General features: G+C 40.0%; 1 protein-coding gene across 2 annotated transcripts in view; it reads right to left on the bottom strand.

Annotated features, from left to right (window-relative positions):
- The window catches only part of PREX1 (phosphatidylinositol-3,4,5-trisphosphate dependent Rac exchange factor 1), a 145,959-nt gene that overhangs the window by 13,436 nt on the left and 115,173 nt on the right, over positions 1-17,350 (bottom strand). For both annotated transcript variants that reach the window (XM_088528698.1, XM_088528706.1), the window contains exons 17-27: positions 15,530-15,622; positions 11,938-12,086; positions 9,928-10,013; positions 8,453-8,589; positions 8,175-8,346; positions 6,469-6,656; positions 5,693-5,854; positions 5,072-5,282; positions 4,231-4,492; positions 3,331-3,537; positions 260-348 (exon numbers count right to left, since the gene is read on the bottom strand). In XM_088528698.1, the coding sequence (XP_088384824.1) occupies positions 260-348; positions 3,331-3,537; positions 4,231-4,492; positions 5,072-5,282; positions 5,693-5,854; positions 6,469-6,656; positions 8,175-8,346; positions 8,453-8,589; positions 9,928-10,013; positions 11,938-12,086; positions 15,530-15,622 (1,756 nt within the window). The remainder of the gene's footprint in view (positions 1-259; positions 349-3,330; positions 3,538-4,230; positions 4,493-5,071; positions 5,283-5,692; positions 5,855-6,468; positions 6,657-8,174; positions 8,347-8,452; positions 8,590-9,927; positions 10,014-11,937; positions 12,087-15,529; positions 15,623-17,350) is intronic.

Below are 17,350 nucleotides of genomic sequence, written 5' to 3'. Positions count from 1 at the left end.
TCATATTATGCAAAAGTCTCAAAACATAAAGCAGCTCATCTCTGCCTGATACCTCTTCCGTATTCCAAATTTACTGTGGTTCATGTGGGAATGAACATATATACACACATATATATATATACATATTTTCTCATATTCTTGTGATTAATTTTGAGGAAACCACCTTGGCAACTTAAACATACAAGTGCACACAATTAGCAGAGAACCTACTAAAGGGTCTGGTATGAGATGTATGTCTTTTTCCTATGCATATACTCACCTGACCCCATCTCATCGCTGCCTAAATAAGAGCTATTACTCCGGACACTGGTGTAGGACAACACTGAATCCCGGTTACTGTTACATTCACTAGAAACAAAAGCAAAGAAGGTGTTTAAAAAAGCTGTCCTGAGGCCCAGTCTCTAATACATCACCATTCTGTTTTTACTAACACTGCAATTGCCAAAACAAACTCTCTTATGCAGATACAAGAGAAAACCCAGTTACATGCAGCACACGAGGCCTCATGGGCTGGAACTGCAAGAAGATGTCTATTTTCCATTTGTAATGACCCCTCAATGCTCAACGTGTTGCCTGAATCCTATGAAGAATGAAAATGAACTTCCCACCACAGGCCTCATTTGGACTGCGTCATTAAACATGCCCTAGAAAAACAGGCTGGGGGAAGGAGAATTATACTCTATAAACTTGAACCTCAGCAGAACCCAGCGTCAGCTGCCAGGTCTCAGGATATCCCATCACCCAATTTCAGCATGTATTGAGGGTGCACTAGCACAGATAACAGAGAGGGGAGGACATCTGAAGAATCTGTATCATTGGAGAACCAGGCACGACAGAACCCAACTGTTTCAGGGAGCAGAAAACTCACTTCCATTGGCTTCACATCAGTGCTGGCTCCACACATGGAAAATTCTAGCCTGAATCTCCTCTGTTTAAAGTTCAGTTTACACTAACCATAATTTAATAAAGCTTATTAAAAAGCTACAGACTTCAGACTGTCCCCTTCCAGGTAAATGACACAGTGTTTTTAATGGTACAAGCCCAAGCTACAAAATTCTCCATAGAGATTGGCTCTGCCTCTATTTTTATTTTGGACTTATGTGAGGAAAATAAGTAAAAGCAATTAAAAAATGCCAGATCTCTGACCTGGGTTCCTCCCTATCCTTTGTTATCCTTGTTCCTCTATTAATAAAGAAATGCATTTTTTTTTCTGAAGAAAACTTAGGGTGACTGCATTGCAGCACAAATCCCTATGAAATCTGAATGACACCTCTAACAATACATGAGAAAGAAGAAAAAGCAATGCAAACAAGACACTTTCTTATCTGCAATCTGCCTGTTCTTGGAACTTTTAAGTGGTAGTTTTTCAGAACAAAAACTATCAAAATACAGTTTATTCCCATTTGAGTAACCATGATCTGTAATTTGTTCTTAATTGTCAGCTTGTCTATTAAAGGTAAGACCAAAAACTATTTCTCATCTTGCCTTTTATGTGTAAAGCTTTGGAGCAAGTGACGGGCCCGCAGGGACACTGGTTTTGATCTCATTTTGTTACACAGATCAGCCTCAATTACAGAACACTTTTAAAGTAGTCAGTGTTGGGAAATGGCATTCCTATTAACAAAGAAGGAAATTCTTCACATTTCAATAAAACAGCTTCAGAGCACACAAGCAGAATAAATAGAGGCCACAGATCCCAACATCTTAGTGCTGGCTGTTTCTATACGACTTGGTATCTGCTGTCCTTGGAGATGTTCAGTATTCAACTGGACGAGACCCTGAGCAACCAATCTCGTGGGACCTGTTTTGATCAGGAGATTGGACCATACAGGCTCCAGAGGTCCCCTCCAACCTGAATTATTATGTCATTTCTATAGTTCTGCATAAATGTTGCCCTCATATTAGTATTAAAGTAAAAACAAACAAACAAGCCACTATCAGGTAAAGATTCAAGCCTGCTACATGGCTACAAGTTTCCAAGTTTTCATTTAAAATTACTCTAACCCTCATAAATTACTCTAACCCTCATAACTCTCTGGAGAATGTCCTTATGTATTTGAAAAGTCTTGCTATGAATGTTAAAATGACCTGTTAAGGACTCAAAATAGCACATTGATCACAAATTCTTCTTTCATTCCTCTGAAGTTCACTTTTCAACTGTTTCCTCACAGGAAACACGGACTTGGAGTGTGTGAGATTTTCTTTTGTAGCAAATATTCCAGGAGAGGTACAGTCAATCAAGTCTCAAAAACAAGATTTTGCGACACCTGAATAAATATTTGCGTTTGTGGTTTCAAAGGTCCATTAAAAATAAAGAGCTGGATGTCCATTTCTCTTTCTCAGTATCTTACACTTCTGGGAAAATTGTTTGCAGACTTGAATGGAAAAGCCCCCTTACAATAGCAACTATTATAAGATCAAGCAGTCTGCAAACTCTGCTGAGCTTCTGTGGTTCCCAATTACATGGAATAGAAGGGCAAAGTCACGTTAGCCTATTCTATGTTCTAAGATATTTAGTTTTCGAAGAGTCTTGGTATTATGACATTGTTGTAAAACAAGATTTTCAGCTGCCTATGTCTCCATGGCAATAAATATAGTGAAATAATTATAGCTAGTTACCACTTTACTAAGCGAAAGTATTTTTATCGCAAAATAACTGAGTGACCTGAAAATAACATTGTTATTAGAAAGAATAAGAAATTCCTAGTAACAGGAAAGCCCTTAAAAATAATAATAACAGGCATACAGAAATACTAATAACAGGCACTTTTAAGAAGCCTGGATCTTCTCAGATCCAGAGCTGGCACTTCACGGCTCCTCAGTGCAGGGCCACACGGAGGGGTTATCCTCACAGCGCTGCACCAGAGGCACGCCTGAGTCAAGGGTGACCATCTAGAGCTCTTTGTTTGCTGCTCAGGGAATACAACCTCCAAAAATGTGCTCACATTGAGACAAAATGCAGTCCAATTGATAAACCCTTGAGAAACGCACCACATTCATGTACATGCACCACACTCTGGAAATTTCAGACAGTTACTGGACATTTTAGTAATGCAAGATATATCTGCAGGTGTAAACAGTTCATAATGTGCTCTGAGAAAAAAAATGCCAGTCTATAATTTGTCATATACTACTATAACATAGAGACAAAATGAGAGAGAGAAAGAAGATGGAAAGAGTTGCAGGTACTAGTGCATAACTTTAGCAAGAGTTCATGTGACAATTGTGTGATCTGGGGCAAGGGAAACCAGCTGTTACTAATCCATACCTGGATTAGAACTTCAAAATACTATTTAGTAAGGTGAAAGACACATCTGTCTCTGGACTAACCTGTAAGAGTCTCTGAAACTCATTGTGTCATGTCCAGAGTCTTCTTGGTCCTCCTCAGAAACTTTGAAGCAAACCTTCTTGATGCCACCATGCTCAGCTTTGTCAGTGTCACTCTCTTCTGTTCCCAGGGAAGGTGGAGATGTTTCCTCTGTGGATGGGGGCTCGCACGCCCCACCGTCTGTAGGTTCTGTTATGGTGGACAGAAGTCTGCAAAAATGAAACCCACTGCTCTCAGTGACTGGTTGGGTAGCCTCAGAAAATTGGTATCATGACTATGATTGGAATTCAGGTATGTGAAATCAAAAGCAAACTTGCCAGTATAGGCTGTGCACAGTCTATACCTTTGTAAATATACAAGTTTAGCTGATTTAACAGTTGAATTCAGTTGAATTTTACATACAATTTTTTCAGACTCCCCTTTTAATGCTGACTTTGAGATTAAAAAATACCTTTTCCCATTGTTCACTATAGAATGAAAAAATCTCCCACTTTCACAGTATGGCATGTTTGTCTGGCCCCTCTTAAAAGGCAAGACACTAGCTCAATTCCCATGCCTGGGACATAAACCTTTGTATGTTATGAATTTCCTTGCTTATCACCTTTACTCCCATCATACTTTTGTCTCCTTCTACTCCTCTAGTATACATGAAGAAGAAAGATGGTGCCTATTGAATTTGGGTAGAGTTTTAGGAGCAAATGACAATTACAAACACACCAGTGGATCAGCACATGAGGAGGTTTGACACTTCACAGCTAACAAGAAGCAGTAAGGCAAGTGTGTGGGCAAGTAGAACAGAGCGTTAACGGCTGCTCCTGAAAGGCACAATATATTTTCCGGGGGTAAAAACCTCCATTTTTTAAGAACTGCTCTCTGCAGCGCACACTGGATTCTCTACTCACTTATTTATCTGAATGACATATTGCTTCATTTCCTTCACTGCAATGTCAAGTTTGTTAAAGAGGTGCAAGTAGGAGTCTTGTATCTCCCGGTCTTCCTGTTTCAGCAGAAAACTGAGTCCCCTTTCCAAATCCTGACTTGTTCCTCCATTCTGCTGGCCAAAGCTACCATCAAGATCTCCATCTTCGGGGGCCAGGCATCTCCAGGATGGTGCAGCCATCGTGGTGATACAATGCTGAGTGTTTGAGACTGGATTTAAGGTACCTAATAAGCATTAAAGTTCCAGTTAGTATGACTTTCATGCCTTTCTGCACTCTATCCTACTAGTGAGAGTTTGGGATGGATGAATTTTTAAAAGTAATCGAATTAATGTAAAGAAAATTTCCCAGAATTATCTTGTAAGATCGCGCTAAATGACATAACTGTTTGTTTTTAAAGAAAAAACTTTTTTTCCTTGCAAATCAACTAAATATTTTAAGTTACTGCAGTTCAGAAACAGGTGAAATTATGGAAGTAATGATAGCCAGTGCCCACTCATATACTACTCATTGATTACATGCATATCTAACAACACTTGTGGAAATGTTACATGAATTTAGACTCTCAGGAGTTAGTTAATACAATTATTCTAGCTTTAGAGTCATTCATTCTCTCCCTCTCTCACATATTCACAGAAGCACACACAATTATATGTTTTTTTATATATAAAAACTGAACTACAGATACATTTATTAGCAAAGAAAGGGCACTGGCAAGGCTGTGTTTCTTCACAACTTTTTGATCAGTAACAAGATACAGTTTCTATGATGCTAATACTAGTAGGATTTGAAAATTAATGAGCACCTTGTTCTGGATCAAGACCAATAATAGAAGGTTTCCGTCCAATGCGAATGCTGAACGACCTCCCTGCTGAGGTAGTGTTTTTGGGGTATGACACCTCCATGAGGTTAATATGGCAGTTGGTGGGGCAGAAATCCATGCTGTTAAGGAAATGTGGTTCCATGATGGCTTGTTTGAAGGCTGGGCTCACCTTTGTCTTCAATTCATCTGCAAACTAGGAGAAATAAAGCAGTGCTACTTCACTTGCAAAAATTTATCATGCCACCGAGACAATCCTTTGTCCTTCCTGCTGTCTCCTACTCCAGATCATATGATTTATACTGCAGCTAAAATAATATTTTCCAAAATAAAGAGCATGCACTATTATAATTTATTCACTTGTAAAGTGGAGATGGATCTGTAATAATGTCTTCCAACTCAGCTCTGACAAGCTGAAAGTGCTTTACAAGTTCCCTTTCCCTCACAACTTGCAATCTAATTAGCTTGCCGAGCTCTCTTCGTGTCAGTAGGACACCTACCCCTAAAGCAGTTCAGGTTTATAAATAAAGAACACCGAGAGAGCCAGTCACAGCAATGAAGCATTCCCTGGAGACGTCACCAGTAACTAGTGATGTTGTATTGTACCTCTTGGTAGTTTGCGAGCCTCCTGCTAATACTTTCCAGCTTAGTGTCACAGATTTGCCGGAATTCATACTGGGGCATGGTGGCCACAGCATTGCTGAGGGATATGAGCCGTTTGCAATTCCTTATGAAGTGATTGTCCTCTGCAGCAAAGGCCTCTAAAATCTAAAGGAGAAGACAGAGTCAACGATACTCACTTGGCAGCGAGGGAAAATGCAGTTTTCTTCTACTGAATAAATCCTAAAGCATGTATATTGACATGGTTGAATAAAGCTGCCTCCATAACAAATTGTCTTTATTACTAATGGGAACCATAATCATTTCTAAGCCCAGATTCACAAAATATTTCTCAGAATTTTTCAGAATAACTGATATGCCTTGAAACAGACACTGTGCACTGCCAAGGTAACCTGCTCTGGCATGCTTTCCCTTCCATGGGACATAACAATAATGTCATTAGGATGTGATGGAAACATTTACTGTTAACTCCTTGATACCTTGAGTAACAGCAAAGCTTTATCAGGTAAGAAAAAGGGAGAATCTCAGAGCAGAGGCCCCTTCGGGTCCCTAATGGCTAAAATCCTCCAAGCATTTGCTGACTTGTCTGCACCAAGACTATTCCAACCGGGTGCACACTAGTTAAGAAAGCTCCAGGCAGGACTGGGAAGCGCAGGGGCTTCCTCATCAGAAATGCTAAGCCAAACGCCAGGGGACTTCTGAGATTATTGGCATCTCTGTTCTGTTTAGGAATGAAGCTGGCAGTGTTCCATGTCTGGTACCTTTGCAGCGAGACTGAAGCAACCTTTTGGTTCTACAATTTTCTCCAGGACAAAGGATTTGATTCCCGCGTTGCTGACGTATTCGTACACCACGCCGTGCTCCAGGTGGGTGTTATCCACAGTCAAGCTAATGAGAGGTGTTTCGTCACTAATGATCAGTGGAGAGCTGATGGCCTGTGGTGTTTGGGCTGAAACCGAAACAAGTCATTAGAAGCAGCACACGTGCATACAGACATGCACACAGATGAGAAATCTGCTGAGAGGCAAAGGTAGCACTTTTGGCTCAAGAAGTCTCTGAACCACAAACTGCTGGAGGAGAGTCTTCTGAGGAAGATATTTGCCCCTCCTGGAACATCTGCTGTTGGACACTGCTGGAAGCAGTGACAGGAGATAATCCATGTGCTCCAGTCCATATTCTGATGCTCTGGTATACATGTATGCATACATCTATGCACAGGACACCACTTTTAGTTCTGTTTAGCATTCAGATACACAGTTTCCAGCAGAAACTGAAGTATGTTAATCACAGAATCCTGTTTGTAACTTGTCTCTCTAGAAGAATTGCCACATCTCTTCCCAAGCTGTAGGATGTCCTCCAGATGCATTTTACAGGCAGATACAAAAGTAAGGTGGGAGGAGGAGATAAAATTCTTGATATCTCCTTTATCTTTTAAGGTGTAACAAGCTGAAATGCACCAAGAGTGTTTGCAGAAAGCAGTGTGTCTGGCCTGTTTCTTGCTAGGACCCTAGTTTTGCCTAGTGCATTCACTTAGGCAAGTACAAATCTACTGCAGCAAAAGCAGATTAGAACATTAGTACAGGTGATTTGTCTATACTTTCCTCCAACAAGGAAAACTGCCAATGCAAACTTGTGCTTACAGTTTTCTGGGCTTTGCTTAGAATTTTGGGTCTGACTAAGTGCTGCACTAGTTTACCTGTAGCAATAACCACACAGGTGACATGCCAAATAGGGCCCATGTGAAGACCCACTTTTGTCACCACTTTGGCCTGTTTTTGTCACTTAGCTAACTTTGAAGGCTTGCTTACAATATCCACCTAGTTCTGTGTCAATCTCCCTTACTTAGTAGCCTAGTGCGTAAGAGCATCTCAGTTACTGCACATGGCACAGAAGAGAGCTTTGTTCCATGAAAATTAATTTCCAGTGCAGTATATGTTAACCTAGCTCTTAGACACTGTGTAATTATACCGGTCTGTGGCTTGACGTCAAAGCTATCAACTAAATAACTCCAAACAACACATGCCTTCTCAGCATGCAAGATCCTAGCCATTTACTGCAGAATGGGGGCTGTTACAGCCAATAAAAGTAGATATAACCAAGCATTTTTTTTTCTTCTACGTACATAATAAGTGATGTTGATAATAATAATTCTCTAAAGCAGCAGCAAGAAAGAGATATCTAGGAATACACAGCAAATTTTTGCTTTCTCTTCTGTTCAAAGCACAGTACATGTCTCTTCCGTGTCACAGAGGAATGATTTCTACAGGTATCTCAGTTTTACTTTCTCCTAAGTAAACAGTGTAAGATTACTTCCTCTGCCAGACTTCATTTTGTAACAGAGCTTTGCTGAAAGAGAGATATTCCACAATAACAACTACATTTCATATTTCTACTGCAGTTTTCCTTCCTTCTGATTTGAAAGCATCTAAATCTTCCCTAGTTTTGCTTTCCCCGTGAGCATCTTTACCTGATTCCTGTGGGATGTTCTCCAGGGGATCTGATTCTGCACCTCCTTCCAGAGAAGAGTCTTCTTTGCTGGATCCAGGGTGACTGCCATTCAGATAGGCACTGGATGTGGATTGCTGAGCTCTGTCCTCCTCAGCATCTTCATGGGTTCTGTATACCCACTGGTACAATCCCTTTCAAAAGATATAGGCTTGAACTAAAGTAAACCCTCAGTAAAAATGCCTGATGGGGAGAAAGGGGAGAAAGTAATCTATTTCCTTAAGGGCCTTGCATTCCTACCAGTGCTTCCTCTTGTCTGCTCCTGTATGCTGTAAAGTGTTCCAGAACCTCAGTATAATTTGCGTGGGTTGCATTGTTCCCATTCACTTTCAAAATACACTGCCCTGGATGAAGGCCTACAGCTGCAGCTTCCGATCCTGGAAAAGAGAGAAGAGGGGATGCAGGCAACGACGGCGTCCGACTATGGGAGAGAACTCTGGAAAGGTTATGGAGGATTTTGGTTAAGAGCAGTAGGAAGAAAACGTTAGTTTATAGCGCTGGTGGAGAGCTTGATTGAACGGGGGAAATGCTGTGTATCAATTTTTCATATTTTCAGTAGTCCTGGCAAAAATAAAGCGCCCCCTACATCTGAATACATTTACACTATTAATTGAAATTCCTGTGGGAAATCACTTGGGAAACTTAGATGCTCCTTCTAGCCTTATATTTATGTTAGATACATAAATGAATAGTGACTGCCATGCAATTTGCCCGAGTCTAACAATGAGATTATGCTGTACTTAAAAACCTACACTAAGTACAAAGCAAAGTAATCAATCAACTTCAGTGGATTTACTCCAGATTCACATGAACAAGATACAAATCCAGCTCCAAGAAATCTACAGTTAAGGTGATTAACTTTTCAAGGCAACATAATTTAAAATTCATACTGTTTCATTCCAAATGCAGCTTGGCCTTTGCTAGGAAAGCCCTACTAATTATAGGTGAAATATGAAAGTGTGTATTTATGTGCCTCCCTGAGCACGTTGCTAGGCGTGTTTGGGTGGTGACTGTTTTCTACATTCTAGCTATGCATATATATTATCACATACATTACACTGAAGGAAGGAAGTGGCACACAGCTGAGAAGTCTTATTCTCCACATTTGCTGACAATAAAGGTAAAAGTTGTGCTTTATTTGCAGTTCAGTTTGCATTTCACTTACAGAACTGGTAACTGCCTCTGGTCAACTGTGTATTCTGCTTTAAAAGGACCAGGCAGTTTGTGTCTATCTTATATTGGTAGTTTACAGCAAGATAAACTAATAGAAAGGGAAAAGCAGCCTTCCAGCCCGATAGCATATTCTGTTACATAAGAAACATGGTTTGTGCATTGAGGAGCCCATCTGCACCTTCACAACTGTAGTGGTCCCTGTTACAGCTGACCACTAGCAACAAACTGAAGAAGTAACAGACACAATCATGCCTTGACTTCTTCACACCCACCTAGTTTTACCTCTTTACCCCCTTTGGCTGAAGGCTGTATCTTCCTGGTCTTACAGGCAACCAGGTTGGGATCACTGTGCAGGTGGGTTTTGAAGCTGGAAGAGCTCAACCGGACTTCTCAGATCTTCTGAGGCAGAAACTACCTCTTTGTTCTGTGTTTTTATATTTGAGTGGGGTTTTTGTTCTAAGGGTTCCTAGACATAACACACGCACACATGTATATAAATAGCTGTACTCCAACCTTACGCATAGCACAGCCTCTCTCCTTACCTCTTCCTACCGCATGAACATATGGTGGTGCTGCTCCCCGTATCTGAAAGCAAAGTGCTTCGGGACCATCTGGGATTTTAATAATCCTGCAGGAAAATCAAGGAGAAAAGAAAGCAGCATTCTGTTAGAATGTCAGAACTCTGGGCAATTCTAACAATGTCTTTTTTTGACATTCACAACTGTGTTTTGAATTAAAGAAAACACTTGCACTGTTTGCAAATAAATAACAAATAAAAGAGTCTGAAAAAGACGAGTCCATCCCCATTCTCCAAGGCAGAAACAGCTGTATCTAGATGTCTCTTTAACCTGTTTTTAAAGATCTATAAAGATTCCACATCCTCTCTGGCAATGTTTTCATGGCTTCTGTTAGAATGTTTTTCCAAATGTCTAATCTGAATCTTCCTTGCACCAGCTATAGTCCCACTTGTCCTGTTCACAGTACACAGAAGGAAGAGAGCTTTAGCAGCAGCCTTTCATGTACTTATATGTTAGTGTCTTCTCTTCTTTCGGCTTAGTAAAATCAGCTCTTCAATCTTTGTTCACAAGTCATGTTTTGTAGCCTTGGTCTCCAATCAGGTTTTCTAGGAAGGCAGCACAGAAGCCTGGGCAGAGGCTGCATCCCCATGTTCCCCAGTGCACAAAGATTCCTTTAAGAACATGTGTGAGGAAGCCCATAAAGGAGGTGCTAATCCCAAATAACAATGTGGTCATCAGAATCTAATTACTTCAGCTGCTGCTTCTGCAGATTATTATTTTAATACTTTTTTGCTGAAATGACAGCTTAAAAGAGTTATTTCAAATATCAAGAAGACTGACAGAATTGAGACAGCAGCAGTATAGACTTTCTTTATATTTTCTATTCTTTCTTCCCTAAGGTTAGGCCCATAAACAAACCAATCCACTTATTAGGCTTTAGGAGATGGATGACAGATTTCCCAGGACTGATACTAGCTGGGAGTGTGAATTTCAAGACGGACATCCATACTCAAGCAACTGATGTTGGGCTGATGCTTCTGTATGAAGCCATTCTTGCAATTTCTAACACGAGCTTAGGTTTAAATAATTGCTGAAATAAAGTGTCCCATCTGCAACAAGTACAGCTCTGAATCAAAATATCCACATGTGCCAGAGTTATTTTACACTATGTAGTAAAACGGTGCAAGTTTGTGGTTTATAGATTTGGGAGGAAATCAGTATAATTTACTTGACTCTGTGAATTAAAGAGATATTAAAGTGATGGTAAAGTGACAATAAGTGTATTGAACAAACAAGCAATAGGCAGGACAGCGATGCTGAGATAAGACTTTACTTCTCCATGACCAGTATTGGCAGACTGTGGTTCTGTAATTTTCTGTGTCTCTGTTTCTGGACTATCTCAGCTTAGGGAAATTTAAAAGCAAAGCCAGCTGCAATCCATGCTCTTGGTGTAGAGTGTCATCAAGATGAATATATGATGGGTGAACTCTTGTCTCAAAGCTAAGACTCCAAGCTAGGGTTCAGTGAATATTCATGTAAAACATGGACTAAACTATGTGTTTATAGAGTGAAAATATACCAAGCAGCACCCTTGTAGTTGTTAACAAAAATAAATGAATTCTGTTATGCGTTTGCAAGCCTCTAGGGACCTGAAAGCCTTGTGGTCTGAAAGCCGTTTCATTTCAGGCAGGATGTTTTAAACCAAAGGAAACTTCAGTGAGCAGAGACAGTGAGTGCTAGCAAGTGTGTGCACACCCTGCGAGTACCTGGACCAATAATATCCTGCTTTCAGTCTGTGCTATTCTGCTGCAACAGATGGGAAATTCTGTTTTGTTAATTAAAATCTGGCACTTCTGAATTTATAAAGAAAATCCACTCCAGCTAGTCTAGAGGTCATCTCATTTGTTTCCCATCTAACTGCAGCTCCTGCATGTAAAGGTCATGGCAAAGTTCACAAAGTTCTCACTGCACACAGTAAAAAAAAAAAAAAAAAAAAAAAAATTACATAAACTTCTTTGTTGTCTTGATACTTACTCTTTGGATTTGGTGGCTATCAGAAGTCTAAGCGGCCTTCGGGAGCAGAAAGACTGGTTTAGGATGGTTTCCACTTCTGAAAACGGGCGTAGGAACACTAGGTCCTCATTGATGGAATAAATTTTCCTTCCCATCTGCAGGCCGGCCATCTGCAAACGAAACCAATGGCACAGGCAGCTCAGTGGGCAGCAGGCTCTCTGCCACAGAGATGTGCTGTGAGATGTTCAACAGCTCCCTGCCATGACAGATCCTAGGATCACTATGACATGGAATACTGTATATATCATAAATCATTTGCGATTTACCCTTAAATGTCATCTGTATTTACATAAAACAAAAGATTGCACCCATATCCATAGGCCACCTCACAGATGCATTGTACTCCAGTTTTCTGCTACACTTTAACATGAGACTTCAGATGGCTGCGCTAAACAGTGAAGTACAGAAATGGGGATTCCCACAACCTACAGGTGGGACACAAGGAGCCAACAACAGTTTTCAGTCACTAGCCATGCAAAACTATGAAGTGTTCTCCTTAGTTCAGTTCTCAAGCTCTCTATGATTCGTAACACCCTCTTATGCATCTAGAAATAATGTCTTTTCCTCCCCTTTTTTTTTTATGTTAAAAGCAATCCATACCATGGATAATATGTGCAAATAACTATAATAACTAATAACTATAGAAGTGCATTTTAACTTAAGATAGATGCCTTTAAGATTTGGATTATAATTCAATGGAAATGTTTCTGCTATTTGCATTCAATTATATTTTAGAATAATAATAATATATATTTTTAATATACATTTTATATATATGTATAATTTTATATTTTAGGGATATTTTTCTCACTGTAGCTCATGCAGCTGATTCACATGTCACTAGCTAGAAATCCCTGCTCACCTGCAATCACTGTTGATGTCCTCTTTATATTTATAACTGACTGAACACGAGACACCAGCCTGCACACAAAATCACACTAAATCCATGGATATATGAGGTACACTGTCTTGTACTAAGCCCTACAAACTGGTACTTTCAGAACCTACTACTTTCTCTAGTGGGACAGAACTAATGAGGCTAAAGGAGACGGTCACAGCACGTCTGTTGAAGAGCAAAGACCCTCAGGGTCCTGGAGCTGGCATTTGTGCACAACGGATGCTCCTTACGACGGCTCAGGGCAGTTGTCTGGATCCAGGCCAGCGCCCTTCCCCAAATGCCAGCAGCTTGCAGAGCTGTTCGCTGCTCATCTGCACGGCCAAGGGCCAACGGGCTGTTTGTCCAACACGCTCTGTTCGGACACCAGACATCTGCTTGTCAGCTGGCTGCTTGGAGGAAGACAGCAACAACACCTCCCTGAGGGGTCATTTTTTCATTCTTGCTTCCTTCTCATAGTGTGAGCGCACCATTCAGGAGTCAGCTCTAGGACCAAAATTTGTGTGAATGAGTCCTGCTATAATTAACCGGCTTAGAAAGGAAGACAAGGTACAAACTGAGGCGATGTAGATGGAAGGAAACTGGGCTGGGCATGGATCTCCACAGCAATCCACATCCACCCGTAAGGGATTTTTTGTGACCTGCTTTAGGGGAGCTGAGCGGGTGCTGTGCTCACAGCTGGGTGCTGAGAGGAAGGGCAGAGCGACAGGCCCAGGCTGAGAGTTCATCACTGCAGCTCGGAGGTGGAAGCCGGTGGATAATGCTCTGAATCCTGGGGATAAATCCGAGAAGCTGAACATGCTCCTCAGGAAAAGAATTCCCAAATTGCTATTTGAGCACTCTGTCAATAGAGGAATCTGATACTACAGCAATTCTCAGTGACCTTTGAGTACGGTTTGTGACCACTGGCAAAACTAACAGCTCACAAAACAGTGTCTAGCTAAGTACCCGAAGTAAAAAAAGATAGTAATAATTAAAAAAAAGCTTTTTAAAAAAAAATAAAAATAAAAAATAAACCCAAAACAGCTCCCTGTTTCAATGCTGTTTGCCAGCACAACCTGTGCATGGCAATTTTGTTGCTGCTACACTAGGGACAACAGATCACAGGCCCCAATTGAAAAATAATGTGTTAATCTTGAATAAAACTAGGCTACTAATAGATTTGTCCCCACTTCAACTGGCAGACCTGGCATCTTATTCTGGCCTCAATTCTGGCAGCGCTAATGAAAGCACTGCACTGTGATGGGCATTGTGGAGCAAAGCTGCATGGCTTAATTCTTGTCCCTGGAGAGCGGGACAGCAGGTCCAGGCTCCGAAACGGCCACCTAGTCACGCGCAGCCACAGGTTGGATGTCTTTGCGGTATCACAAAGCAATTAAAAAAGCTCAGGAACATAATGAAACGCATCACTGTGCGACATCAGGTCTTCCCAAAACAAGCTGACAGCTCTCCAGTTCAGCAAGAGGCAGATCTAGCTCTTTTCTACAGCAATATTTTTAAGAGCAAGTTGAAAAGATCAAGATGTAGTCACAGATAGTTTGTGTTGGAAGGTCTAGAAAAAGATTCCTTAGAAAATTGTGTGCTTCTGTTGTCTTAAAACACAAATGGATTTTCAGGACATTCTGTAGGCAGCCAGCCAGGAAAGGACAGCAGGATTATCTGTCAGGCAATGGATTACAGGGGGGTTTAGACTAATAAAATTTTTGGCCAACCTCTGTTGATTTTGAGCATGAGGTAGAGCACAGGTTTAGTTTCTCTGGTGACCAATAAACAAATTAGCAGAACACAAACAACATTTAATTCTAATATTAAATTTCACCTCAAAATTCCCTCTTGCTTGATATTCTCAACTTAAAATCAGTCTATTCACTTCAATGTTTACAATGGGCAAGTCACCCCGGAATTTCACATAGCCTAGAGCAGTGACCCACAAACAAACGTGGACATTCAGATGGATGCCTTGGACTTTAACTAGAAATTCAGTTCATGCTCAAACACAATTTTCTGCAAAACCTTGGGCAAGTAATTTCCTCTTTCATTTTATCTTCATAGTTGTTAAAAGGCACCAAAATACTTTTTAAAAAATAGACGGTCAATCTGTCTGTGCCCTGTATCTGTAAAAAATAGTATAATGTTATGTTATCTACGCAGATTGTATGGCATTTGAACCATTTATATGTTTCAAAGAAGGTAAATATATTCTGCAGACCTGATTAGTATTTTATAAAAATACTAAGGCTCATGAGCAAAATCAGTATATACATGTAAGGTAGAAACACAAATCTAAAAATCCCGTTTCCCTCAAATACTCCTGTGCTTCTCGTTTTATTTCTCTGGGCTATCCCAAGCTGATTACTTTTGCTCTGCTCTCAGATTTATGTTGCTAAAGGCCCCGAGATATGGTATCATCACAGAGAGATGCTGCTGTTGCCTTCTCACTCATCCAAAAGTGCCAAGTTTACAGAATTTATTGCCAGAGAAATTGTAGAAGATTCCCCATTTCCTATTAGCTGACTTTAAAATGAAAATGAATGAAAAATGAAAATGAAAAAAAAAAGAAAGCATTTAAGGATATTTTTGTACCTTTTCAAAGCATTTTGCTGCTTCCTTAACTACGTAATTCTAAGCAACCAAAATATTTACAACAGAAAGTCTTACCTCTGCAGAAGACCCTCGTCGAACTGACTTCACCACAATCGCTTTGTTCTTTTCTTCTATGTCAAATCCATAGTCATCCTCTCCTGGCAAAATCTTAAAAATAAAAAAAAAGCACAGTGTAGTGCTTAATGCTTAATGTGGACTTAGCTGAAAAACAGAGATAAGAAGTTGGACTTTTCACTTCAAGCCATGATCAACAGAGATTCAGAATTTTTAAGGTGGAAAGAGGCTATTTTGCCCTTTGATCTGAACCTCCTACATAACAAGAGGCATTACATTCAAAACAGTTATTTCTGCACCAAGATCTTACTACATTAAAACAGTTTCCAGAGCTATCAACCTGTGATCTGCAATCTTTAAGAACAAAAAACGAACTCTCTCTCTTAAGAATTTATTTCAATGGTTAATCACTTCCTCTGTAAGGAAACAGGTGCTTTATTTCCCATTTGAGTTTGTTTTTAGCTTCTAGTCCCTCATTTTTATTAGATTTTTCACTTTTAGATTACAGAAAACACTAGCATTAGTATTTTACTTTGGTGACAGTACTTATAGATCAAAATCTATGTATTTATTTTTGACATCTCTCCCATTGTATGTCTTATACACCCAGTAATGAAGAAACTATGATTCCTTTCTAGCTGTCAATTTCAGATAAATTAGAGATTTCAGGGTTATTTCTATTAGACAACACTATACTCTACATAAATAAAATTGTAATAGTAAGTCTGCTGGTAAGAAAGATCTGTTTCTGCACACATGAAGGTCCTTCCCCCAGGACGTAAAGTTTTGTGCTAGGGAAAACACAAGTCTTGCATGTTGTGCTCAGTTTGTACTTGCTGCTTGGCAGATTGCTGCTCTTGCTGCTGGAAATCTGCCTCCCTCTACTTGCTCTGAGGTCACATCGCTCAGCCTTTATAAATATTTTTTAAAAATCATATCCATCAAGGCAAAAATGTGTTTCACTTATCCTTTTCTAGTGGCTTGCTATAATGAAAAAATAAAACAATAAAAAAAAAAAAAAAAAAAAAGCCACCTAATAACAGTTCACTTCCCATTTTAAAAAATAAAACAAGTCTGGCCTCTGATAGGTGGCCAAGTAGAAATTCTACCAGATAAACATCTTGCATTTTAAGCTAGCACTAGCATTTAAGAAATGACCAATAAATCAGAACTGAGTTGAAAGGAAAAGGTATCTATAATCTAGGATGCCTCTGGAAGATAAAAAGTTACAGAGAATTAATCCCTCGATCCTGGTGGTTCCACTATTTCAGAATCCTGGCCTTCTACTGAGGCCAACACCTCAAGCCTTAGAAGCTTCGTCCTTTTACAAAAATTCACCTTGAAAAGAGATAGAAGAAACAGAACCATCCTTTCTTGAATAGAAAATTGCTAGGATAGCTCTTACATCCAACTCTCTTCTTACATTTGAAGAAACTGTTCTTTTTCTCTTGTTGAATTGTGCAAATTGTGCTCCTTAAAAACGTGGAGACTTTGACTTGCCAAACCAGCAGCTTCACAGACTTGCACGATCTCTTGGGTGCAGCTACCATGACTATTCCTGAAGATGTTTGGTATGCCACCAATTTAATGACCCACCAAACTTCCTCTGTTCCTCAGGACAGCAAAAGGTATTGTTCGAAAGCAAGGAATCAAAACAAATAAAAAGTGCATCAACACTAAGAACTTTATCACTACTTTGTAAAGAAAGAGATCTCACACCCTGTATACTCATTTTCCTGTACTGGGAATGCTATCTTATAAAAAGGGAGACTATGGATCATGTTCTGGTGCAATGCAAAAAGGCTATGATTCATTCTCTAT

Source organism: Tinamus guttatus, unplaced genomic scaffold (assembly GCF_059628265.1).
Source record: "Tinamus guttatus ecotype Peru unplaced genomic scaffold, ASM5962826v1 Tinamus_guttatus_pri_ptg000027l, whole genome shotgun sequence".
In the NCBI taxonomy this organism is placed as follows: Eukaryota; Metazoa; Chordata; class Aves; order Tinamiformes; family Tinamidae; genus Tinamus; species Tinamus guttatus.
Note: the sequence above shows the minus strand (reverse complement) of the source record. Positions and strands in the feature narration are given on the sequence as shown.